This window comes from Chelonoidis abingdonii, chromosome 11 (assembly GCF_003597395.2).
Source record: "Chelonoidis abingdonii isolate Lonesome George chromosome 11, CheloAbing_2.0, whole genome shotgun sequence".
In the NCBI taxonomy this organism is placed as follows: domain Eukaryota; kingdom Metazoa; phylum Chordata; order Testudines; family Testudinidae; genus Chelonoidis; species Chelonoidis abingdonii.
In genome coordinates, this window is record NC_133779.1 from 45067277 (window position 1) to 45093004 (window position 25728).

Below are 25728 nucleotides of genomic sequence, written 5' to 3' on the forward strand. Positions count from 1 at the left end.
GTACGTATCTGAAGTCCCTGCCCTGTGGGGATGTGAGGATGCAGCATTAACAGCTGGGAAAAGCACTTGGAGATCCTGGCATGTAAAGCAGCAGCACTAGATAGCACATCTGCCCCGGAGGAGGGGCAGTCTCCACAAGGGGCTGGATTGACGGGGGTCTGTGGGGGGAGGGGTAATCATTACATGCCCTTGCCCCACCCACTGTGCCCCTGGGATTCTCCCCGGCATGGTGCCTCTGCATTGCACTTCGGGCCCATGGGAGTGTCCCCAGTGTGGCAGGGCCCTTCCACTGTTACCTTCAGCGAGAGCTGACTGCCTTTAGCTCAAAGCCCCTCGGCTGTATTTCCCGCCCTTCACCCTGCCTGCCGCCATGGTGGGGACAGGCAGCACTGCTCCCACCGAGGGAGAAGAGTGTTGGGTACGGCCCTATGAACTGGAAACGGGAATCTTAATATATTTCCCAGGCTGATGCTGAAGTGTGTACGGCAAGGGGAGAGCACGGGGTTAGGGGCGGCCAGTGTTGATCTAGCTCCTGGGCACACCTGTACTCACACCTCATGCAAACTGTGGGACCTGGAAGAAATTCTCGGTCGCAGGGCGTATGCAAGCACCTGTGACTCAGCTCGCCACACTGGCCAAACAACGGCCCTGCCTCGTACCATCCTCACGCTTGGAGAGCGCAGGCCCTGCACAGGCTGATGAGATGGACCGGGGCATGCTGGGACCCAAAGGCTCTGGAGTTGGCATGTCCATTGCAGAGGAAGGTGGCAGCCACGCACTGTCAGTTCATGCCAGTCGGGTGCAGTCCCTGGGTTCTTTGCCAGCTGCCATCAGCCCTTCAGTCTGGCCAAGTGTGAATGGGTCAGGGCTGTTTGCTGCCCCTGTTCGAGACGGGGCTCACAATTACCAAGTGTCAGCTACTGAGACTGCCTGAATGGGCACCCAGAACCTGGGCACTGGAGACACCCCGCGCCTTGGCCGACGGGCAGGGAGTGGCTTTGTACGGTAGGTGTGTGCATCGCACGGCACGTGGGGTCCTGCACCCCTGCTCCGCTAGCAACATTTCCTTTGTGATTGCAGGGGGGGGCTCCCTGGCAAAGGACGTGCTTCCCTGCCATGTTCACAGGATCCGGCTCGTGTGGGTGAAGCTCCCAAGCCAAGGGCAGCAGGATTTGTCCCTTGCCTTCTGCAGTAGGAGGGACAGTTCCAGGGCAGTGGGCGATTGGAAGTGACAGGAACAAACACATGGGGCTCATTAAACTGTCCTCGCCCTTTAATGGAGCAGGGGTCTCCTGCACCTCCTTGGACTGGGGATCCTGGGCACCGGTGAGCACCCAGGCCCCAGCCACAGGGCAACAAGTCGGCTCTGCCCACTCCGGGCAACACGGCTCCCCCAGGCAGAGCCTCCGGCTTTGTCTCATGGTTCTAAAGCGTGTGCTGCTGCCATGGTGACCAGGGAGCCAAACAGTAACGGGAGGGCAGCTGCCCCAGAGCCCAGCACCCGCCCCGTGACAATGGCACCTGGCAGGGAAAAGCTGGGCAAGAGCAGCAATGCCCCCTCGCGCCAGCAGCTCCTGAGAGAAGAGGAGGTAGGGCATGGAGCGGGCGATGAGCAGGCCTGGAGCCAGGGCTTGGGGGGGTGGGGAGGGTGTAGAGATGGGGGGCAGGGCTGGAGCCAGGGCCTGGGGGGGTGGGCAGGGTGTAGAGATGGGGGGCAGGGCTGGAGCCAGGGCTTGGGGGGAGCAGCAGGGTGTAGAGATGGGGGCAGGGCTGGAGCCAGGGCCTGGGGGGAGCAGCAGGGTGCAGAGATGGGGAGACAGGCAGGGAGACAGGGCCCAGGAGGGGTGGGCAGGAGGGCAGCCCCTGAGCACATAAAACGGAAGGGAACGGGGCCTGTGGAGTTGCCTGTGAAGGCCGAACTGGGCCTCGCCAAGCCCCATGGGCCCCATCATTGGCAGCAGCCCGGGGGGCTGAGCGGCTCCCAGCTGCATGGGGGGTGGGTCTCATCAATGCCGTAGACGTGGGGAGAGGCTGGCGTCCCATCTCATTCCTTAGGGCTTGTCACGGAGTGTGGGGGAGTCCGGCCCTGCACCCCTCTTCCTGGGACTCTCAGCCAGCCAGTAAAACAGAAGGTTTATTGGACAACAGGAACGCAGGTTACAGCAGAGCTTGTAGGCACAGCCAGGACCCCTCAATCGAGTCCTTCTGGGGGTTCAAGGTCTTTGGATCCCAGCTTAGGATACCCTGAATTCCCACCACCCAGCCCCAAACCGAAACTGAAACTAACCCAACTCCCCCCAGCCAGCCCCTTCCTTTGTCCAGCTTCCCGGGCAAAGGTGCTGACACCCTCCCCCTGCCTAGCTCAGGTTACAGGCTGAGCACCTGTCCCTCACCTAAAGTCACCCCCTGCTCTCCCATCCCCCACACAGACAGCCCCTACTGCATCACAGAGCTGGATTCTATCCATGGCCACAGCCCCAGTCTCTTCATGTTACACCTGGCCTGACAGCAGGTATCCAATCAGCACCCCCTCGCCCCGTCCTGGGGTGTCCCCGGGCCAAACCCTGCCCTCCCTGGGGTGTTACGGGAGGTGACAGCGCCCCCAGCACAGCTCCCCAGTCAGGCCCTGCTTTCCCTGCCCTACACCCCTGGGCTGAAGGCTCACTCGCCCCCTCTGCCTGTCACCTCCTGCTGCCTGCCCTGGAGCTCTCTGTTCATGGGCCGGGCTTTGTTGTCCGGCCACTGAGGGCTCCCGGCAGCTGGAGGGGATTATAACACGCAGATCCTGACTGCATGAGGATCTTAAAACTCTGGCACTTGTAAGACTTGGGGCATCAAGCCCAGCAGCCCAGCGAGCCCCAGCAGGAGTATTCACATTCTACCCTAAACACCTGCGCAGTGAGGATGTGCTCTGCTAGCCAGCTGCCAAGTTGCACTGCAGAGCTGGCTCCATGGTAGTGCTGGGAGTCCTCACTCTCCTATTTCATACACCACTGTACAAAGCACTTTGGGATCGTTCAGGGTGCCAGGTGCTAGGAGCTGTCACCCCTTTGCCACCCGAACGGGGAGGCCCTTTGAACCAATCACTTTCCCTTGCTGGGGCTTGGTGATTTTGCCTCCTCCCAGCTGCTAGTTCAGGGCAGCAACACAGCCTGGGGAGAGGCTGGGCCCCGGGCTAAATGTACCCTTCTTGTTGCAGCTGGTGAAGAAGGAGGCTGCCTACGAGAACCTGGTTAAAAGGTAAATGGGTTTGTGGAGGGAGGTTTCTAGCTCTTCATTACTGTGATTAAAGCCGCTTCTCTGTGGAATTATGACTCCCAGCATGTCTGGCAGCAGTGTGCTGGGGGGCAGCAGGGGGCTACTGACAGAAGGAACCACTAGGGTAAGGGGACCATATTTTCCCAAAGGAAAACAGGACACCACATGGGGCCAGCCCAAGGACATCTGTCCCCCACCCCCAAAGTGGGCCCCCACTGCCACCCAACAGCATGGGGCCAGTGCCCCACCGACCTGCCCAAGCAGCTCCCGAACCCTCCCTCCGGCTCAGGACTGGTGTTGCTGCTCGCACCCCCACCCCCTGCCCCTGCATGTTCCTCCACACCCCCTGGGGTCACACCCCACAAACTGCTCCCTTTAAACTCCACATGTTCCCTGAGTGCAGCCCAGGGCCGTCACCTCTCCCCAAAGCAGAGCAATTGACCCCTCCCTAGGATCCCGGGGCCTGGAGGAGAAGCCAGCGAGGGTGGGAGGCTGCTGGAAGTGATGGCTGCTAAGGGCCCCTATTGATGGCCCCTGACATCCCCCCCAGCTCCATTCAGATCGGGGGGGCTGCTCATGTGGCTCTAGCCAGGGGCCCAGGGCCAGACAAAGCTCCCCTCCCCCCTCGGCTTGGGGCCGGATCCTGGTCCTGCCCATGGATGTCAGCAAGGAGGTTCAGTGGCTGCAGGCAGCACTGCTGGGGCACAGAAGCCAGGTGCCTGAAGAACCATCCCTGGTTATTTGGATGTTTATCCCCCAAGCACAGTGCAACCATCGCGGGAGCTGCAGGCACTAGGGCTTGTTTCACTGCCAACCCTGGAGACCCCTTCGGGGTCAGCACAGTCAGAGCTAAGCTGGCCCCAGTCGCCCGCTTCCTGGCCTGTCCTTCGCACAGGTGCGCGCGCACACGCACGCACATACACACACGGCTTTCACCGGCTTCGCACGGCCCGGAGTATATGCCCCTTTTCTCCTCAGTTGCATCATTTCACTAACCCCAGATGTGAGAGGACCCCCAAGCCCAGGCTGTGGGTGTGCTAGAGCCCAGCAGTCGCCAGGGGGAGGTGGGGGTGGCGGGGGTGCTGTTGTGTTGGGAGCTGCCTAGACACAGAGCAAGAGACAGTCCCTGCTCCAAGGACCATGTGCTCTAAACAGACAAGACGAGGCGGGAAGGGAAACTGAGGCACACAGTCTCCCACATCAGGAGACTAAGCAACCATTCAGTGCCCAGGAACCTGAACACTAGGAAACAAAAGTGAAAGTGTCACATGCATTTTGACTGGCAGCGTGAGGGACCTGCAGAGGCGGGGGAGGCGGCAGGGAAGTTCCACTGACTCAGTGCAGCCAGGTGCTGACTCAGGCAATGGGGTAAAAGTCAGCCCAGGGGTGAGGCGTTTGGTTCTGTCCCCTTCGGCCTCATTCTGCATTTCCATGTAACTCACTCCCCTCTGCGCCGGGGAGAGCTGCAAAGGCTGCCCTGGCTCAGTGGCCCCCTCCCCCGGCCTCTCGTCCCCGCAGCTGGGAGTGGGGCCGAGTCCTCTGTGTGCAGAGGGATAAGCAAGAGGAGAAGAGAGTGGTGAGGGGCTGCCAGAACCTGTGGGCAGGCATCACAGAGGAGCTTCGCTTCGCTAACAAGGCGCTGCTGATGGTAAGGCTGGGAGGAGCAGAGGGGCGCTGAACCTGGAGGAGCAGGGCCCCCCAGCAGTGTGGCTGGAGAGGCTCGTGCTGGTAGCAGGGGTTCCAGGCTGCGCACCTTTCACACCCGCTTTGTGCAGTGAGAACGGGGCAGGGGACGTCAGGGGAGATCACTCACTCTGGGCATCGCCACAGTCAGCTCGATCCGGTCCCCCTTTGCACCACAAGCCTCTGGCCCCAGCAGGGCAGGAGTTGGCTCCTCGTGGGTGAGGGACAGCGGGATCGGGGCGGGGAGTGTTTCATTTGGAGGGATACGGCCCGACCAAGTCACAGGGGGAAATGCCCCAGAGCCAGCGGCCTGAGGGAACCTGCTGCGCTCCCCCTGCTGCCTTTGCAGATCTGCCCATCCCACCGAATCCCAGTTCCCTCCAGTGGCATCAGCAGAGGTGCAGTGCGAGGGGAGGGTCAGGCCCAGCCCACAGCTCTCCCCACTGCAGGCTCAGCTGCTGCCCACGTGGTGGGGGGCACTGGGCGAGTCCCCTTCCTGCTGGGGGGGGGGAGTGGGCTGGTTTCCACCCAGCCCTGCAGCAGGCAATGGGACCAGCAAGATGCCAGGGAAGGGCAGAGGGGTCCTGGCTTCTCACACAGCTCTTGGCCTCCCTGTCAGGTCCGGCGCGCGGCCCTGCGCTACCTTCTGCACTGCGAGCACCAGCAGCTCCAGCGCGAGCTGAACCACGGTGGGAAGTCCTTCTATGTGGAGAGGCTGTGAGCACCCAGCTTTGGGGAGCAGTGTCTTACCCACACCGGCCCCCTCGCTCACCAAACTGCGACCCACTGCGGCCCAGGTTTCCATGGAACCCCAGACTTTGCACCTGACAGCACTTCCCCATCCTGCCCCAGAGCCGCCTTCCCGACAGGACATTTCAGAGACAGCGTCAAAACCTCCTGAGAATATTAAAGTGTCAAGCTAAGCGGAGCAGCCTGAGGCTCTGGAGAGAGGTGGCGTTTAGATCCCAGCACTGAGGGGGCAGCGCAGAGGCAGCCGGAGACACCATGTCATGGGGCAGATTTGAAGAAACTCCATGCATTTAGCAGAGACCTTTGCCTCTTTGCTGGGGCGGATGAGCTCCCCTGCCACCCTCCCGATTATGCCGCAGAAGCCCCACCAATGGGGTTGGAATAACGGATCTAATGTGTGTGTGAGCATCTCGCTCTGGGGGCAACTCCCGTCCATGTGGGCACAGAGTCAGCTCAGGGCCGGCTTCAGGGCACTTGGCACTGGCCACGCACTGAAGCTGGTTGTGTCACTAGAATTCCCAAGAGAGCTTAGGCTTCCCTTTGCCCTTCCCATCCCAAGGCCTCACAGCACTTTGGGCAGGAAGCCTCCCAGTGGCCTGGCAGCATCATTATCAGCACTGTACTGAGGGGAAACTGAGGCAGGGGGCACAGAAGGATCTTGCACCAAGATTATGCTGCAAGTTAGTGGTGCAGCCAGGTACAGAAAACCCCAGGAGTCCTGGCTCCCGGTCCCCTTCCCCCACCACCAGCCCCCTGCTAACCCACCAGACCCCACTCCCCTCCCAGAGCCAGGGACAGAACCCAGGAGTCCTGGCTCCCAGGCCCCCGCCCACTCACCCACCAGCCCCCACTCCCCTCCCAGAGCTGGGGACAGAACCCAGGAGTCCTGGCTCCCAGGCCTCCTACACCTGGTGGCCAAGTGGGTTAATGTAACTAGAAGCGAGACAACAAAGTCCTGGAGCAGCCCGGGGTGAGCCAAGCCTCCTGCTGGGCTGCAGGGAGGGAACCCGGCAGCACCTGCCCGGTGGAGATGAGCTAGCAGCGTAGGGCAGCCAGATCCCTGTGTGTCAGAACCGCAGCTGGTGGTCTCATGCAGCGTAAGGCCCTGTCCCTTGGGGCTTAGCACCGCGTGGGGTGGGGTTAGCTAGAGCTGTGGGGACCCCCACCCCTGAGGCCAGGATTTCCCAGCTCCAGAGTGATGAAGCTCCTCCCTGTGGGGTGCAAGGCCCCCATTGCTGGCTGGCTGGTGTCCAAGGAACCCTCCCCGGGATCCAGGTCACCCCAGCTCAGGGAAGGGATGTTGGACTCAGCAGCGATGGATACACGCTGTGGCTGAGGGGTGCAGAGGGAACTGGAGCAGCAGCATTCCAGCAAGGAGGGGTCTGGGTACGAGAGGAAGCATGTCTGAACACGCGACACATGCACACACGCGTGTGTGCACTCACACACATGCACACTCCCCCTGGTGAGAGCACAGCACCCAGGTGCCAACCTGCTCTCTCCACGACCAGTGATGCACTGCCTGGCTCTGTCCCCAGCCTGGCTTCACTGCAGCCCCTGGAGCTCGAACCCCCGACCTGGGGTCACTGGCCGAAGCAGGAGACACCACCCAGCACTGTCAGTGCAGAGTGGGGGGGTCTCAGCAGGGGATCCCCAGGGTACGGACTCACCTCCCCATGCACCCCCCAACATGCGTACATGTTCCCTCACTGCACCCACTGAACACTCCGCCCTGGCACCGTTGACCCCTCACACACACACACACACACACACCCTGACATGTCACACACTCCCAGCACAGCTCACACGCACCCTCAGGGCCACGGGCCTGTTCCAGGAGCCGCACTGAGCCAGGCCAGCTGCTCCGGCTTGAAAGGGCAGATAACAAAAGGCGCATGTCATGGGCCTTTGTATTTATCCCCTGGGATCACTCACCCTGCGCTCTGGCTGCTGGGCCTGCCCCGTCCCGCCAGCGTGGCTTCTCCCCCAGCTCCAGCAGAGGGATCAGGGGCTTTCAGGGGCAGGGAAGGTTTGCAGAACAAACCCCCCTTCTCCTTTTCCCCCCGACTTGTCTCCCCAGCCCTGGCTGATTCCTACAGTCCAAGGCGAGAAGGGACCACTATGACTGTCTCATCCAATGGCCCCCCCTGCTCCCAATGATCGCCGATGGGACTAGAGCCCAGCTTTCAGGAAATTGGCCCCGCTGGGCTGTAGCATGGACGGCGATGGAGAATTCCCCCAGCCCTGGGTAAATTGTCCCAGGGGTTAATTACAAATCTGCCCCTTATGTCCAGTCTGAGTCTGCCTAGCTCCGTCTTCCAGCCCACGGATTGTGTCAGGCCTTTGCCTGCTGGACTGGAGAGCCCAGAGCAAGCAGCTGTTCCCAGGCAGGTACATCACCTGGGTTCAAGTCACCCCTGAGCCGTCGCTTTGTTCAGCGAAACACATGGAGCTGCTGGTGTCTCGTCCTGGATGGCAGGTTTTCTAGCCCTCCTCGCTGAACTCTCTCAAACGTGTCCACGTCCTCCTGTGACTGCGGGCACCAGCCCTGGACACAGGCGTCCAGCTGCGGTCACTCCAGTGCCAAGTACAGAGAGAAAAGTCCTCGCTGCTTCCACGCACATTGCCCCTTTCCGTGCCCCAGGACGGCAGCAGCCCTGCCACTCACAGCTGGCACTGGGAGCTCCCGTTCAGCTGATGATTCCCCCCTCTCCCTGGGTCCCGGCTTCCCAGGCCAGAAAAGCCAGCGGGGAGCAGGCTTGTTTGGCAGGGATGAGCCCAGGGCAGGCCAGCTCAGCCTGTGGAGCCTGGATCCTCCCTGCCAATGGGGGAACAAGGCCCAGTCTCTCCCCCAGGAATGCCCCCATCCCCTGGGGAAGGGGGTCACACATGGAGGGAGGGCTTCCTCCCTGGCCCTCTGCCCCCCCCCCCATGCCTGCAAGTAGCCCACAGGTCCCTCAATGGCACCTGGGATGGGTCCCGACTGCAGCCTGGCCCTGGGGTCCTGGCACAGCTTCCGTCAGGCGCCCCTCAGACCCTGGGGTTCAGGCTGGGAGCGAGCAGTTCAGGGAGGAGGCACCGGGGTGGGGGGAGAAGCATGGCCCCACGTGAAGGGACAGTGCATGGAGCAGAGCCGCCAGGCCACACATGACACCCCCTCCCCCTAGCAGCTGTCTCTCTGGCCACACGCTTGGGGGATGGAGCGGGGGGGGGGCGGGCACAGCCAGATGCACAAGGGGTCCCACAGACCTGGCTCTGCCTGGCCCCTCGTGTTCTGTTCTCATTGAGCAGCACGGTCCCCCCTTGGCATGGGGGGGAAGGGGGCAGGTGGCACCGGCCCAGTGCAGAGGGAAGTGGGGGAGCTGCTGGCTGCAGTGAAATGCTGGTCTCTCTCGGGGGTCGTCCCCCCCAAACACACACTCCTGAGTGGTCTGAAAATGTGGGCAGCCCCCCCCCGCCCCCCAGCTCTCCCTTGGAGCCCATGGGCCTGCAGCCCAGCTGGACACCCCCTGGACACCCCATGGCCCATGGATCTGCACTGGGTTTGTTGCCCTCCAATCCTGGACTTTGTGCTGAGTCTCTCCCCTCAGCCTGACCTTGGTGGCTCCCCACCCGAGGGGCTGTCAGCGCCCAGCCTGGCTCAGCGTATTGACAGGGCTGGAGCAAGCCCGCGGCACCCTCCCAAGAGGGGCCTTTCATTAGTGTGGCTGTCGGCTCACATCAGATCAGCCACCAGGGACATGAGCCAGGGCCCATGGCACACCCCCACCCCCGTCCCGGAGACCCACCCTGCCTGGGCGTGCCCCATCCACCCCACCTTTCTCCCCAGCAGCTCGGTCAGATGTGGGGCACTCTTGCCCTGCAGTGCCCAGCGTTGTCCCTGGAGATGGGGCCAGCTGAGCCCGGGGTGCAGCGCAAGGGGCGGTGAGTGGCTCATGCCCTGGATCCATGCAGGGAGCCTGTGCCTTTCCCTTCCCTTCCTCGTCTCTCCCAGCTGGGGACGGGGATGCTGAAGGTCCCCCAAGCCCCGTTCTTCCTTTCACATCTCCCCGCTTGCGGCTGGGACCAAGCCCAGAGCAGCTCCCTCCATCAGCCAGCAGGAGGTGGTCACAGCAGCACGGGGACCTATCCGCCTCCCCATAGCCCTCGCTGGCCCAGGGGAGAGGGCCCCAAGGCAGGGCTGGGGAAGGTGCCCAGCAGACAGGACCTGCCAGTGGAGCACCGGGCTGGCTCTGGGGCTCCTGTGGCTGAGGGGGGGCTGGGCCCCCGAGTCGCTGGGGTTGGGGATGGGCAGAGCAGGGGGGGCTGCTCTCTGGCTCCCATCCCCCCCCTCCTGGGGCATCTGTCACTTTCCCAAGGTCAGAGTGTCCTGCGGGTCGGGGGGGGACTCAATCAGGACAAACAGATCAATGTGTCAGCAGGGGAGGCAGCAGTGGGAACTAATGGGCTGCACCAGAGCTGGGCCCTGAGGAGGGAGAGCCTCCGACGCCGCCCCCCGCCCATCGCCAGCGAGGGGAGACCACCAGGAAGAGCCTGGCCCTGCCCTGCTGATGCCAGCTGGGCTCCAGGGCAAGGCCAGGGGAGCTGCATGGGGGTGAGAGCAGAAGTAGGCACCTTACCCTCTGTAATTGCCCTCTGCCCTCTGCCATCACCCCCCTTTGCAGCTGGGCAAACAGAGGCACAAAGAGGGGGAGGGACTTGTCCGTGACTGAGCTGAGAAGAGAACTCAGGAGTCTTGGCTCCCCCCTCCCCCAAAATCCGGCAGACCCCACTCCCCTCCCAGAGACAGGCAAGAACCCAAGAGTCCTGGTGCCGAGCCCTTGGAGAACCAGGCACAGCTCTCTGCTCCCCAATGAGAACAGCTCACCCCAGGGGCTCCAGCTCCCTCCCCACCCATCCCTTCAGTGCTGCAGGCCCCACTGCCCCTCGCAGGGTTGCCCAGCCCGTCAGAGCTCCCCCCCGCCGGTGCATGGGGAGCAACCCAGTGACCTGGCCAGGTCCCCTCTGCATGCACAGACACCGGGCCCTGAGCTGCATGGGAGCGGGCGAGACAGTGGGAAGCGAAGCGACAAGGGGCTGCCCCAGAGCGCCCCTGCCCCCTATCCCCCACAGCTGCCAGGCCTTAACCCGTGAGCCAGGTACCAACCCCCCCCAAGCTTCTGTCCTCCAATACACTGGCCCCATCGCACCAGGCCAATAACGCACCCTAGTTTCCTCTCCCGGCCTGAAGCGCCTTCCAGCCATAACAGCACACGAGAACCAGACTCTGCCCTTCCAGCCCGGGCTGGGGGAAGTGAGACTGTACTGGGGACCCACGTTTAGGAGGCCCCCACAACGTCTGTAATGTGTAAATAAAGTGAAATGGGAGGGGCCCCAAATGACTCTTGCTAGCCTGCTTCCGCCATGGAGGTGCCACATCTGGAGTGGGCATGGGCAGCTAGTTATATGAGGATTGTGCACCCAGTGCTAAGAGGTGGCTGCCTCTGGGGTTGGATGTGACAGTTGTTTATACAGGGACACGCACCCAGTGCTGAGATGCGTCTGCCTCTGGGGTGGGATGTGACAACTGTTTATACAGGGATGCTCACCCGGTGCTGAGATGCGGCTGCCTCTGGGGTTGGATGTGACAGTTGTTTATACAGGGACACGCACCCAGTGCTGAGATGTGGCTGCCTCTGAGGTGGGATGTGACAACTGTTTATACAGGGATGCTCACCTGGTGCTGAGATGTGGCTGCCTCTGGGGTTGGATGTGACAGCTCTTTATACAGGGACGCTCACCTGGTGCTGAGATGCGGCTGCCTCTGGACTAGGGCACAACGGCAGCTGAACAGCCTCCCAACAGTTTGGGCAAGGAAGTGTGAATTCATGCGGTGGAGTGTAATTTCCGAGCTGACTCTGGGCAGGATGCCGAGGGTCACCCCCATCCCGCACGCTGGTGAGTCGGGATGCACGGTCTCCAGTGTCCATGAGGGGCAGGCACTCAATGTTTCCATTAATTCATTCTATTGATGATGGTCCTTAGCTGAAAGGTGCCGCCTCCAGCAGGGCTGTGTCCCCCAGCATCGCCCCACTGACCCAGCACTGACCCAGCCACCTTAGGCAGAGCCATCCTGCCATGCAGGTGTGCCAGGTGCCAGGTGCTCAGGGGGTGAGCTTTGCACAGGGGTCAATGGTGGGGAGGGGGGGTCGCATCCTGGGGGGTGGGGGGGGGCGCTAGACCTGCCATCTTGTTTGGCTGCTGTGTGCGTGAGTGGCCCCTGCTGGAGCTTGCTGCCTCCTGCACTAGCTCGCTGCCTGCTGAGCAGCGCAAGGGGAAGGAGCCTGGGGCCTGACCGTGGCAAAGGGAGACGTTCCCGGGCAGGATGAGTTTGGTGCTGCCATCGCAGGCCAGCTGGGTGCCTTAGCCACCAATTGCTGGAGCAGGGCAGAGTTCACCCTGCTGGGGCTGGAGATGGAGGGCGGGGAGCTTTCTCTGCACCAGGACAGCAGGATTCAGCCCTGTGACTGGGAGGGTCAAGCCCCACCTGGCTTCACCCCTGTGGACTTCACACCTCTGCCCCCACATGCTCAGGCGTCTCCACGGTGCCGGGCCGGTGAGGGGTCTGGGGTCGGGGTGGGGAGTTCTTTGGAAACAGCTCCTGATATCGACGGGGTGCAGGCTAGCGGCTCGTGGCTTGGGGGCAGCTGGCAGCAGGGCGAGAGGATCGAACAGCATTGATTGAGGGATAATTTAACTTGGAAGGCGGGGGGATGGGGATTGATGGGTGGTAATTACTGGGAACGAGGACACGTGTGCATGGTCCAGCCACTCGAGTGTGCGATTCCCCCCACGGGACGCAGCCGAGTGCGTTTATAAACCGGAGCTGCGCGTGCAGCCCGACCCAGAGCCACACGGGGATCACCCAGCCAGCATGCCCGGCTCAGGTAAGGCCACGGCTCCAGCACCCACCCTTGTCTCTTGGGATGGACTGCCAGCACCTGCACGGCAGTGAGGGGGCACGGAGCCTAGGGAACACCAGGGGTGGTTGTGGCCAGTCACAGACATGGGGCAAGCTGCCTTTCCCCCTGGCGCTGGAGGATGGGCCTCTGGCCCAGCTTGTGCTGCTTCGGCTGCTCTCCAGGGCCCAGCGCTCCTGCCTTGGCCCCAACCCCTGGCAGCTGGTGGCTCCTCTCTGTGACGGGAGAGCTCAGTGTGGCAAAGCGGAGGTGTCTGAAGGCACCCACCATCCCACCTGCCCTGGCTGAATAGCAGGGGCAAAGCCTCACCTCTAGCTGCTGAGGGTCACAGAGATCTAGCCCTGGACACCCTCGCTCCATCCACAGGACACGGCCACTCCCACAAGTCCCCAGGCAGGCTCTCAGACCTGCCTGTCCATGGGTCCCAGCCTGTGCCCATCACTAGAGCCTCTGGGCTCCTCCAGGCTGAGGCCACCAGACTCCTCCAGATACGTGACTGTCCTGACCTGCTCTGTGTCACGGTACCGAGAGGAGTTTCCCAGACCCCTCCCTAGCCAGGACCCAGGGGGTGGGTGCTATCCCTGGTCTGGGGTGTGTGTGTGGGGAGACAAGGTGCAGTCAGAACCTGGGGGAGACCCTGCTGTCAGCAGCACCATCTGGGAGAGGCTTTTATGAAGGGGGGGCCTTATGCTTCCATCCAGCAGCCCCCCCCAAACTCCCGCACAGAGCTGGGTTTTCCGAGAACGGACCCTCGCAGGCAGAGCAGGTGAATCAGGAGTGAGCCGTGTGCTGCGCTGGGCAGCCATCCATGGGGCTCTCTCGTCTGGGTGGTGGGTCTGGGCTGCGTCCTCGTCCCCATGGCACAAGTGGGCAGCTGGAGACGGACCAGTCAGTGCCACAGAACGGTGGGTGGGGGGGTTTAGTCTTCAGTAGCCCCGACACCCCCGGGAAGCAGGGCCGGCTGCTGGGAGGATGGGCAGGGAGCAGAGCTGGAATGAGGAAGCTGGCTTCTCTGACCACTGACCTCTTGTCTCTTCCCCAGTCTGTGCTTCAGTTTCCCCATCAGACAACGGGGCTCGTGCTCCTGCCTGGTGCTAGGGGTGACGTGCTCCTGTCTGTAACGCCAGACCCTGGTGGGTGGCAGGAACATTGATCGGTGCCTGTGTCTAGCAGGCTTGGTGGCCCTGGGTCCGTCCCCCAGGGACAGCTGCTTACACTGCATCTCCCTCCCAACCAAGACATCTCAAGCCCGACTCAGCTGAGGGTGGGTGGCTACAGCCATGCTGGCCAGGGGAGCAGCTATGGGCAGCACAAGGTGTGGGGGCATGGCTGGGGCATGTGTGTGCAGAGGGGAGCTGGGATGGACACAAGAGAAGGACCCTGCCAGCTGGCCAGGCCTCAGGAACCGCTCTCCTCTCCTGGTCCTCTCCAGCGGCTGAGTGGTGTGACGGAGCAGGGACTCGGGAGGATTGACCTGGGGATGTTGCAGGAGAGCTTTATAGGGACTGTCTGCATGGGGAATGGGAGAGCAGGGGGTGACTTCACTTGAGGGATGATACCTGAGCCTGTAATCTGAGCCAGGAGAGGGATTGGGGCCAGATGACACCTTTGCCAGGGGAAACTGGACAAAGGCTGGAGGAGCCGGGGGAAGGCTGGGTGAGATTGCTGGAGGGGGTTTCGTTTGGAACGATCTGGGAAAATTAAAGGAACTCCAAGGCTGGGGTCTAAGTTCCCTGACCCTCTCCCCCCAGGGACCTGACTAAGGGGTCCTGGTTGTACCTACAAGCCCTGCTTGGGACTGTGTTCCTGTCGTCTAATAAACCTTCGGTTTTACTGGCTGGCTGAGAGTCGCGGTGAATGGCAGGAAGTGGGGGGTGCAGGGCCCTGACTCCCCCACACTCCGTGACAAGTGGCTGCAGAGAGATGGGGGGCAGAGGGTCCTGCTGGCCTAGATCCTGCTGGTGTAGGGGGAAGGAGTGTGCATGGGGAGAATGTGTTGAGAGTGTGTGTGGAGATAATGGGGGCGTCGGAGGGATGCGGGTATGTGGAAGGGTCATGGGGGATCTAGGGCTCATGTGGGGACTTGGGAGGGTCATGGGGGGATTTAAGGATACTTGTGGGATGTGGGTGGACAGGGAGATCATGGGGCGGATATGGGCATGGGGGGGTCTGTGTCAGAGCATGCAGCACTCCCAATTCTAATGGAGATGTACCTATCTCATAGAACTGGAAGGGACCCTGAGAGGTCATCGAGTCCAGCCCCCTGCCTTCACTAGCAGGGCCAAGTACTGATTTTGCCCCAGATCCCTAAGTGGCTCCCTCAAGGAATGATCACACCCACGGCCAGGTTCCCTGACCAGTGACTCAGTGGCTGCCAGCTCCACTGGGGATGGCTTTGGCCCGCAGGGGACAGGGGACAGGCTCTGGCTAGGATTAATTTCCCAGGAGACCAATGCACTGGGGCAGGGGGCTGAGTGGGGGGTGCTGATGGGGCACGTGGCTCCCCAGAGGCATCCCAGGGACCCCTTGCCCTTCTGTAGTCCCCTCCCCATGGGGCCCTCAAGGTTCTGTACAAACAGCAACGAACGAGGCCACACAGCCCCTTGGTGAGGGGTTCAGGACCCTTAGCGCTATGGTACAGAAGGGGAAACTGAGGCATGGGGTGGCCAGGAGTCCCCCTCGTCTCACTGAACTCCGCTCCCCTCCCACTAGGGAAGGAGCCAGCCCCCCCGAGGGACTGCACAGGATGGAGCCGGTGGGGGACGGGGCGCGGGGAGGGGGCCCGTTCTGCTCCTCCCTGGTTCTATGCTGAGCCAGGGGAGCAGGCCCCAGACACAGCCAGGCGGGACGGGGGCTGTTAACCCTCATGCTCTCCCTCTTTTCATCCGCAGTGCCCCAGGGCCGGACCCTGCCCCTGCTGCTGGCTGATATGTTTGATATTAGGTTGTTTTATTGGAAAACCAACTAAATATCAAACATATTCTTCCGGCGCCAGGGCCGCTCAGCACCGCCCCGGAGCAGATGCCATCAGCTCTCTCCACCTGCCTGGCTCCGCCTCCCAGCAAGCCCCGCGCCCGGGACCATCTGTGACACTGACCTGGGGTGGGGGGCAGCTCCCCTCAGATTGGATCCGCCCTTCTCCCTCCTGTTGTTCCCTTCCCTCCCTTACAGCTGCCTCCCCTCCTTGCTGCAATAAAGCTGTTTAAGATCCTCTCCCCTTCAATGGCCATTGTTTCACTTGGTGGAGAGGCCTCTCGCCTGCCCAGGGCCAAAGCAAACAGGAGGGCTGAGATCCCAGCACGGGGAGGGGGCCATGCACAGCCAGGACTTTGCCCAAGGAAACATGACACCTGTTAGTTGCAGGCCTCAGTCCTTTCTGAGACAGACATGGCCCTCTCCATGGGCACCAGTCCTGTGCTCCCCGGCTATGGGGCAGGGAGCAGCACAGCCCCTGGGGCTCATCCCCACCGAGGGGCAATAGAACTGATGCCCCCATCCCTTGAGTCCAGTGGGCTGAGCTGAGCCCCCATCCCCACACACAGACAAAGCACCGTCTCTCCTGGCCCTGCTGCCAAGATGGGGTTGGGTTACCTGCCCCCCTCAGCCACCTGTCATCCATGGCACCCAGGGCCTAGGCTGGGGCATCGGGCCGGGCCCAGGCCCCTTCCCACCTCCTGGCTGGGTGGCTGGAATCTCCTGGCGGATGGTTGGGATGGCAGCGGTGTCATGCACGCGCCAGCTGTCAGCTTTCGGTTTCAGGAATGGAATGAACATGGCCCTGCGCCCGCCGCCCTCGCTGGGGGGTTGTTCTCCGAGGCGCCTGGGGTTTATTTCAAGCTCTGAAGTAGCGCGCTGCAAAAACAAAGGGCTGGGGGCCAGCGGTGCTCCATGTGGGCCGCTCACTTCGCCTGCCCCGTCCCCAGCCTCCCCAAGCCTGGTCCGGGGTGCCAGGCCGTGTCCCCCACACACACTGGTGATGCTGTCTGTGGCTGTGTGCTTCAGAGGCTACGTTGGCCTGATGGAGGCCACATTTCTGGTCCTCTGTGGACAGGGCCTGGCCTGGCTCTCCTCAGGCATCGGGGATCCGGCTGTGCAAGGGGCAGCTTTTTGAAGGCTCACCTCCTGGCTCACACTCGTCACTGGGAAATCCACCCTCAGGCATGGGGGTCAGGGCCCCCTGAAGAGCCCAGAGCAGTAATGGGGGGAAGCAGCGGAGATTTTGTCTGGGCAGAGCCCTCGCCCCCAGCTCTTGGCGCCACCCCATAAAGCCACCAGACCTGCCTGCCCAACACAGGCCCCCACGGAGAGCAGAGTGGCTCCCCCTGCCACGCTGCCCTATCTCTGAGGTGCCCCAGCTGTTCATGAACAGAAGAAGGTGCTTTGGGCCAAAGCCTGGCGGTGGGGTACAGCCAGGGGCTTGGCCTAGGGTTGGGACACCGCAAATCCTCCAGGAATGCAGCTAAAACACAGGGGCAGAGGTTCCTCACTGACCCCGGGTTTCAGACATCCCTGCCCCTATCCGTCCCCCGGGGGCATGGGGTGGTGGTGCAGAACGGGCGGGTGGGCTGGCAGCAAAGTGCAGCAGGGGCAGTGCGACCGAGAGAGGGTGTTTTCCTGCTCAGGGCACAGGCTGCCCTCCAAGGCCAGCGCCGTGAGCTAAGGAGCGCACTGTCCGATGGGAGGTGGGGCCTGGCAGACTGTGGGCAGCAGAGACATGCGTCCCTGGACAGGACACCCATTCCTGCCCATCAGCCTGCAGGGCTCGGAGCCCCCAGTGGCTCAGCCAGTCAGCCTGGGGGTACCATTCCTGTGCCCCCATACAGCATCTCCAGGCCCTTGCAGCACAGGCTCCCCCTGCACACCTGTCTCACCTGCTGCCCTCCCCTGGGCCCTGGCAGCAGCTGCAGGCCACACCTGTGCCCCAGGGGCAGGTGCCATGAGTGTGTCCAGCCCCCTCTCTCCCCATCATGCGGAGGCCATGGGAGCTGCTTCCCAGTCAGTGTCTCTCTCTCTCTCTCACACACACACACACAGAGCCCGGCATTGCAGCTAAGCCCAGCTCTCTCAGTGGGGCTGCCTTCATGCCCTTGTCGTTCCCCCTGCTTTGATCTTGGGAAGGTAAACACCTTGGCCATGGCGGGGCCAGTGCTAATGTCAGGCCTGAGCGGGCAGGGCCATGCGGAGGGGCACCTGCTCCCAGGACTCAGCTGAAGCCCGCTCAGGTCAGCCGGAGTTGTTCCCACAGGCTTTGGCTCAGGCCCCATGAGGGCTTTGCCTGGGAGCTGCGCTGCCTGCAGAACTAGGGAGAGCCCGTGGGCAGTGAATCTCGCCAGCTGCAGATTTCACTATGAGGCTCCCTGCCCTTTTCCCCTGCAGGCCCCCCGGGAACTTCTCCCAAAAGGAACAGGACCAGGCCTCTTTGCCCCATCCCTCTATGAAGCTTGTGGAGTGGCTAGCTCCCCCCAGTGGGACAGGAATAGTGGGGTGAGCGTGGTGCAGCCCCACTGAGGGTGCATGAGAAGGCCCCATGGTGCCTTCCATCTGCAAAGGTCTTTATCTGGTAATGGGAGAATCCCCTGGAAAGCCGGCCAGGGTCAGACTCAAAGAGAGGAAGGGACTCACCTGAGGTCACAGAATTAGACACTTGTTCAGAACAGAAACCAGGAGTCCTAGTTCCCTCCCTCCTCTAACCATTGGACTCCAGTCCAGAGCTGGGAATAGAACCCAGGTGTCCTGGCTCCCAGCTCCCCCCATTCTAACCACTGGCCTTCCCTCCCAGACCTGGCTCCCATCTTCTGTTCAGACCCACAGGCTCTGCTGCCTGTAGAGAGGGCAGAAGGGTCCATATTCACCCAGTGTCTCTTTCTGGAGAGGGGAGCATGATCCTGGCCGGCACCAAGTACCAGTACAGGGAACAGATCAGGGATAACGAGCCCTTCAGTCTCGCTGCCAAAGGTCTGACACAATCCCAGGGCTGGCAGGTGACCCTGGACACATGAAGGCTGGACCCAAGGTGTCGATGTCGGACAGCGTCAGCGAACAGCTTTACCCCTGGAACAATGTCCCAAGGCCAGTGGGGGGGATTCTCCATCACGTCCGCGTTTGGACTCCGGATTGGCTGTTTTCCAAAGATTTGCCCTAGGAGTTGTGGGGGCAGGTCTCTGGCCTGGGCTAGCCTCTGGCTTTGGGATTCTGTGACCCTTGGAAAAGCAGGGGATCTCCCCCCATCACCCCCAGCCCACAGAGCTGCCTGTGCTTTTTATAACCATCTCCCAGCTGTCCCACGGGGGCCCAAATATGGCCCTGTCCATGAAGTCACTGAGCAGGCATCCCCCAACCCCCACGCTCCCCAAGCGGGCTCTGAGACAATGGGGCCCTGTGGACAGACATTTCGGGAGTGAGAGGAGGCGGCTCAGTCCAAGAAAGGCAAAGGCCCCGAGCCAGCTGTCAGGGGCGTATTGATAAAACCCTCGGCCAAGGAGGGGGCCAGGCACTCAGCAGCCCCAGCCCGACTCATCCTTACCTTGCTGCTAGTCCCCGCTAGCCAGAGGCACCCCAGCCCCCCAGGTGAAGATGGAGGCCATCAAGAAGAAGATGCAGATGCTGAAGCTGGACAAGGAGAACGCCTTGGACCGGGCTGAGCAGGCGGAGGCTGAGCAGAAGCAGGCGGAGGAGAGGAGCAAACAGGTGGGAAAGAGGCAGACGCTGTCCCTAATCCACCCCGTCCCCAGGGTTGGGGGCAGGCTTCTGCCCCGGACAGAGACCTAGTAGCCTCTCGCCCCCCTCATGGTGGAAAGCGGCACTTACCCCAGGGAAAGGCAGCTTCCCCCAGGAACCCAGTGGCTCCCCCTTGGGGAGACTCACTCCAACACTGGGGAGGCTCCTATTTCTCCACCTGGGATGGGGCTCATCCCGTATCTCTGGAGCAGGAGTACTGCTGCGTGTCGGCGTCCCTCAGGGGTGCAGAGCGGGACCTGCCCTCGGCTCCCCCAACCCTGGGCACAGACATGCAGGAGCTGAGTCTGTGGGTACAAGTGCCGCTAGCCCTGGGGGGTGCAGTAGACCCGGGAGGGGACAGGTCCACAAACTGGGAATGCCCGTCATCTCCCGGACGCCTGGGCACACGCAGAGATTGCTCCAGACACACTCATCCATACCCACGACACTGCCAGTCAGCCAGGCAAACACACACATGCCGTCTCGCAGCCAGATGCACTGAGACACACAGGTACATTCACTGCCACGCACGGCGCTGGAGTCTGGGGGGTCACGGGGAACTTAGAGCTGCCTACCAAATGCACTGACACACACAGGTACATACACTGCCACGCGTGGCGCTGGAGTCTGGGGGGTCACTGGGAACTTAGAGCTGTGTACCTGAGGGAAGAATGTGGTACATGGCGTGTGTGCCACGCCCAGACACACAGCCTGGGTTCTGTGCCCAATATACAGCGTATGCACACACAGATTGTATGTCCTGAACCCACCCACTCCATGGATTGTGTGCCCCATAAATACCACACTCACAAACCCACTCCCATAGATGGTGGGTCACACGAACACACATTGTGTGCCCAGTGCTGAAGCCTGCTCCAGTTCCACAAGGGCAGCTTTTCTCTAGCCTTTCACACACCGCCCAGCTGAGCCCTGCCTTTCCCCAGGAAGCAATGCAGCAGCAGCTCAGCTGTGGAGTCCAGAGTCACAGCTAGAGGGATGGGAGATGGGTTTGGGATTTGGCGGAACCTGGGCTCTGACATCCTGCCGCAGCGCACCAGGAAGACGACTCAGGAGGGCAGCTCTGCAGAAGCCATTAAACCGGGGTGGCTGGGTGGGCAGCAGCTCCCAGGTGCCAGCTGTAACATGACCCCTCATGCCGTTGGCAGCTGGAAGATGAGCTGGCGGCCATGCAGAAGAAGCTGAAGGGGACGGAGGACGAGCTGGACAAATACTCAGAGGCCCTGAAAGATGCCCAGGAGAAGCTGGAGCTGGCTGAGAAGAAGGCAGCAGACGTACGTATGGCAACGTCAGGCCCCACCACCTGCCTGGGAGCACATACCCAGTGACGCACACGCGCACAGTGACACAGCCATGCATGGTGACACACATGTCTGCATAACACATACACAGTCACACCCAGGAACAGGCCACACACACACACACAGTCCCTCTCTGTCTCCTGCAGCCTGTAAAAGCAGCTGCTCTAACTTGAACTCCTCAGGCAGCAGAGCTGCTGCCATTAAGAGCAAACCACACCTCCCACAGCCCGGGCTTGAACTCTGTCCAGCCATCCTGTGTTACCTTCTGTTCCTGTTTCTTTAGAGAAGAAACTAACCAGCATCAACGGAAGCAGTGCCTGGAGCCCCTGCCTCAGCAAGCAGCTCTCTGGGGTGAGAGGGAGACCCAGGGCTGGGCACCAGAGGTCAGCTCCATCTCTCTGACACCACTGGGCTGGAGCCTCCCTGCTGGCTGAGCCGTGCTCATCACAGGGCTGAAGTGAAGGAGGCAAAGGTGGCATTACTCCAGCTGTATGCTCCCCCAGTCCTGGGGCTGGCTGGCACCTCGTTTGTCCCTAGCATAACTTAGAGCAGCCTCAGGGCTTCTCTATCTAACACCCAGCTGCCGAGGGGCCGTTCTGGTAGCCAGAGCTCAGTTGGGCACCCTGGCTGCATCTCCCTTCCCCATAACTTGCTGAAGGCTGGGGCAGGGGGGCACATAAGAACTGCTACAGTAGCTTGATGCCATCCAAGGATTTCCTCAGGCAGGAGCCAGGTGCTGCCCCCACAATGGGACCTGGGCACACGGCCTGACAGAAACCTGTCACTGGGTCTGTGCGTCAGCTGCATGCGAGTGCTGGGCTTACGCAGGCAGTATTAATAGTCTGCCCACATACCTGTCTATTCAAGCAGAGCTTGGGTTTCAGGCTGACACATGAGATGAGATAGCCCGGCGCTGCCCCTCCAGGGCCTTGCATGCTCATGGGGACCAGGATGCTGCTTTGGTCTGCTTTGTTCATGCAGATGGGATTTTACCCATGGCCTCTGTGCAGCCCCCACCCACCACCCCCCTGGGATGGAGCGAGAGGAATTAGTCACCCTCCCCTGTTAAAGGCCTTCCCTGCACTGGGAGCTTCAGCCGTGATCCAGCTGCTGGGACTGGGGCCGACAAGCATGGCTGCTGTTTCCACCAGTGGAGCTGTCCCGTCTGGGAAACCGGCCTAACCTGTGCCCTGGTGCAGATCTTGCTCTAAAGGGGTTTTAACCTGTCTACACCAGGGATCTGTGCCCACACAGCTGTACCAGGGCTGGAACAGGAGCACACCCCAGGGCAGGCCAGGCCTCAGATACCTGAGACAGACCCCATGCAGCTGCCCGAGGATTCATTCCCAGCTAGAAAGTGAGGAAGGCTCTAGAGGAGAGAGTGAGGGCCAGACGAATGACTGGAGGTGGCACTACCACAGGGGAGAGGGAGAGCAAAGAGAAGGGGCAGGAGCAGCAGTGAATACGTGTGGGTGGGTGGGTGCGTGCGCACGCACTTATGGGCCCATGCATGTCTGGCTGTGTGTGCAGGGTGCTTTTTGTCTCTCTCTGCTGATCTCTGCTCAGTTAAAGCACTTGCAGGTGATAATCAGAGAGGCGACAGATGGCAGGGAAGGCGGACGGCACACAGATGACACCCTACCCAGGATTTTCTCCTTAGCCCTGGTGGTCACTCCTGCCGGGAGGCTGGGCTGTCTGGCTTCAGGAATAAGGGTGCTTAACCCTAACCCTCGAGCACAGATCATCACCGGAGAACTGAGAAAGTGTGGCCAGAGCTGATCAGCATCCCACCCAAGCCTCCATCCCGCTGTGCACGAGGCAAACAGCATGGCTCGAGAGAGAAAGTGGACTCCAGTCTGAGTTCGGATTAGGGTTAGAGTCACCTCCAGGTCACCAGTCCAAATCCAGCCCAGTATGTTGGGGGCTGCTGGTCATTCAGGGGCCCCTCATCTCAGTCCAGGTCCTAGCAGATGGGTGCACACTTCAGTTGACTGCCCCCCTTCTTGTGGGTCTCAGCAGAGGCCAAGGATTGGCTGGGGCTCAGAGCCTGAACTCCCCTCTCACCCACTGGAGGTGGCAGGGCTGAGGCATGCAGGTGGGAGCCTGGGTGTGGAGAAGCTTGCCCTGTGCCCTTCTCCTGTGGATAAACGGCCTCTGATAGGGCACCTCTCACCAGCAGGAAAATCCCTTTTGAAGAGAGAATGGGTGTGCGGCACGCATGGTGTGCACACAGAGTGAGTGAGTGTGCACAGGGTGTGAGAGGGTGTGCAGCATCCAAGGTGTGCACAGGGCTGTGCAGTATGCACAGGTGTGAAAGGATGGGCAGTGTGCACACAGAGTCAGTGGGTGTACCTGTGTGTATGAGTGCATGGTGGTGCAGTGCATAGTCAAAATCAGCCACAGGAAGGGACGTTCCCTGCTCCCTGTGCTGGTCAGTGGTGCCCAGGGCAGCCCTGCGGCATGGCAGGGAAAGCAGCTGCAGAGCGGTGACAATGTGGAGTCACAGACCGCACAGCCTGACCACAATGAGCAATGGGAGAGATAAGGATATTTTCAGCTGCTGGGTTCTTCCGGCCCCTGCTGCTACACAGCCTCTTAACCAGGGATCAGAGCTGTGCAGCCTGCCATGGTGTGTGCACATCTCACCACTTTCACAGAGCAGCCAGAAAAGCAGGGCGGAAACCTGCTGTTGTGCTCCACGCCCTGGGCATGGATGCAAAGGGGCAGAAAGACCCTCCCAGGAAATGGTGCAGGAAGCACTGCCCAGTCTGCATCCCCTGGGCAGAGGCCCAGGTGCAAGGGATTCTGGGGCAGGCCAGGGGAAGATGGAGGGCATGTCCAGGGTGGGAAAGGGAGTGGTTTGGATGATCCTGTGCCCCAGTGAGACTCTGCCTCTGCAATGGCCCATAGCGGCTGTTGGAACCAGGCTCCAGCAGCTCCTGACTAGAGAAGGTACAACCCCCTCCCAGAACTCCTGCTCCGAGGGCTGGCTCAGGAGTGAATCTGGGCTTACTGTCGCAGCAACATCAAGTGCAGGGATCCAGATCATCATCCTTCCTGCTCCTTTGCAAGCCTAATCCAGCTCCCTTTGGGGCAGCAGCTTCCCCGCAACCCAGGCTGGGGAATTCTGCGCAGGCAGAGTTAGAGAGGAAACAGTGCCAGGCTGGGGGCTGTCAGCGTGGGGAGTGGCGTGTTTCCAGGGGGAGAGTTGATGGGCTGGGGGGATGCAGGGAGGTAGCTCTCAGGCAGCTCCCAGGTGAGCTGAGCTGCAGAGGAGAAGGCTCAGCCCTGGTGCGATTACGTGGCACTGAGGATGCTGTTGCCACTGATGGGCGTAGAGAGAGAACCTGTAGTTTGTAAGCCAAGACAACGGGGGACAGATATGGGCTGTGCGGCTCTGAGACCTGTGCCGGGATCCAGGCCACCTACAACCTGCCCGTGACTTTAGGAATCCTTGTGTCCCCTGGTCCGCGGAAGGAGCCAGGACCTGTGGAAACAAACACGGCATCATCGGCCTGGGCTGGGGCAGGGTGGAAGCTCTGCGGCCCTCTCGCCAACAATAGCGCTGCTATTGTTGGCCACGGTTTCCAGGAAAACAATGGCACGAGTGGCATAGGGTTTCGCTCAGCACCATCGTCCTCCCATCAATCATGGGGCTAAGGGCCATCAGAGTCCTGCGCAGCTGCTGCATGGAATTAGAAGGGGATAAGCTGTTCAGATTCATCATCCACAGGGATCTGAGAGATGTAGGAGCTTTCACCACCTTTCACTCCCCCCGCTGCCCGTGGTGGGAATGCGATGTCCCATGGGAGAATGCCTGAGTTGAAACCAGGAGGAGAAAGTGTTCTCTGCCAATGGGAACCAGAAATGAATCCCCTGATAGTTGCTCAGCCCTGGGTGCAGCCTCGAAGTGCAGCTGGGTTCCCCAGGACAGTGCGAGTTAGGAATCAGTGCAAAGCCCTGCTGGTCAATCCGGCGCTGCCGGGAGATACAGGACAAAGAAGGCAGGGTGAGCTCAGAGCCCCCAGCTCTGAAGGCCAGTCTGGAGAGCCAGTTATTAAAGAGCAGCCTAGAGGGTTGGTAAAGCCCTTGGGGAGGGGCAGTCTGCAGAGCCAGAGTGCTGGTGCAATGGGCATGAAAACAGGAACACTTTGGCTCCATACCAGCCACAGCCTGCCCGGGGATGTTTCTTCAACCCCTGTGGCTTTGCTCAGTGCTTCCTCCTTTAAGCCCCAAGTCTGCAAAGTACTTAAGGATGTGAGTAATCCCAGTGTATTACATCCGTGCTTAAAGTTTGGCTCATGCTTAAGGACCTTTCTGAATTGAGGCCTCTCTGGTCAGTAGGTTCTGGGGTTTTCTCTCCTCTCCATCTTGCCCTCTTTCTTTCCCCTTTCCCCCAGCCCCTCTTTCCAGCCCCCTCTTGCTATAGTTTTGGGGGCTGTCCAGGTTCTCAGGGGCTTGGTCTCACCACACACAGTCAATTCAAATCTGGGCCTCTTTACACAGGCAAATCTCTCCATTGGGTCAGTAGGGATTTTCTCCGAGTATGGATGGAGTAAAGAGCTCAGGACTTGGATCATGTGAAGTACAGCTAAGGACAAAACTGCCTGTTTTACCCAGCAGAAAAAGACACTTTCCCTCGAGTCCGTCTACACACTGAAGTTGCACTGGATTAATTTCAATCAGATTGAAAACCAGTATAGTTAAACCTCTGTATAGACACACTCCTATCGGTTTAAAGCTGGTTGTAGTGGCTTTGCTTGCATCTGTACATTTCCCAGTGCGAGCTGAACCAATATCTGCTGGGTTGTAATCGATTTAAGCCGGTCCATGCACAGATACTTAAATCGTTGTGAAATCACACCAGTGCAGCTTTGTGTGGAGAGCAGGGCTTGGCTGGGGAGTCAGGTATATTTCAAGCTTCCCTGCCTGACACGGTGTGCGGCAAGCATGTCTGACCTGTGACTGCTCTGGCCGCAGCAGGGGCGGAGCATGGCTTCTTGAACCTGTGCCAAAGCTTCCACACACACGAGGGAAGGCTA

At 60.9% G+C, this 25728-nt stretch overlaps 3 protein-coding genes across 10 annotated transcripts in view; all 3 read left to right on the forward strand.

The window, feature by feature from the left end:
- The window catches only part of NUP210L (nucleoporin 210 like), a 121741-nt gene that overhangs the window by 20077 nt on the left and 75936 nt on the right, over positions 1–25728 (forward strand). The window lies entirely within an intron of this gene.
- Positions 1449–5808, forward strand: CFAP141 (cilia and flagella associated protein 141). The gene is made up of 4 exons (XM_032793738.1): positions 1449–1589; positions 3200–3240; positions 4777–4906; positions 5561–5808. The coding sequence occupies exons 1-4, from the start codon at positions 1515–1517 to the stop codon at positions 5660–5662; spliced, it is 348 nt and encodes a 115-aa protein (XP_032649629.1). The 5' UTR covers positions 1449–1514; the 3' UTR covers positions 5663–5808.
- Positions 19126–25728, forward strand: part of TPM3 (tropomyosin 3) — a 31462-nt gene continuing 24859 nt past the window's right edge. For 6 of the 8 annotated variants that reach the window (XM_032793669.2, XM_032793667.2, XM_075071013.1 and 3 more), the window contains exons 1-2: positions 19127–19337; positions 20534–20659. In XM_032793669.2, coding sequence (XP_032649560.1) covers positions 19224–19337; positions 20534–20659 — 240 coding nt within the window. In that variant the 5' untranslated portion in view covers positions 19127–19223. Of the gene's footprint in view, positions 19338–20533; positions 20660–25728 lie in introns of all 8 variants that reach the window. The other 2 variants (XM_075071014.1, XM_032793670.2) reach the window with 1 other exon arrangement.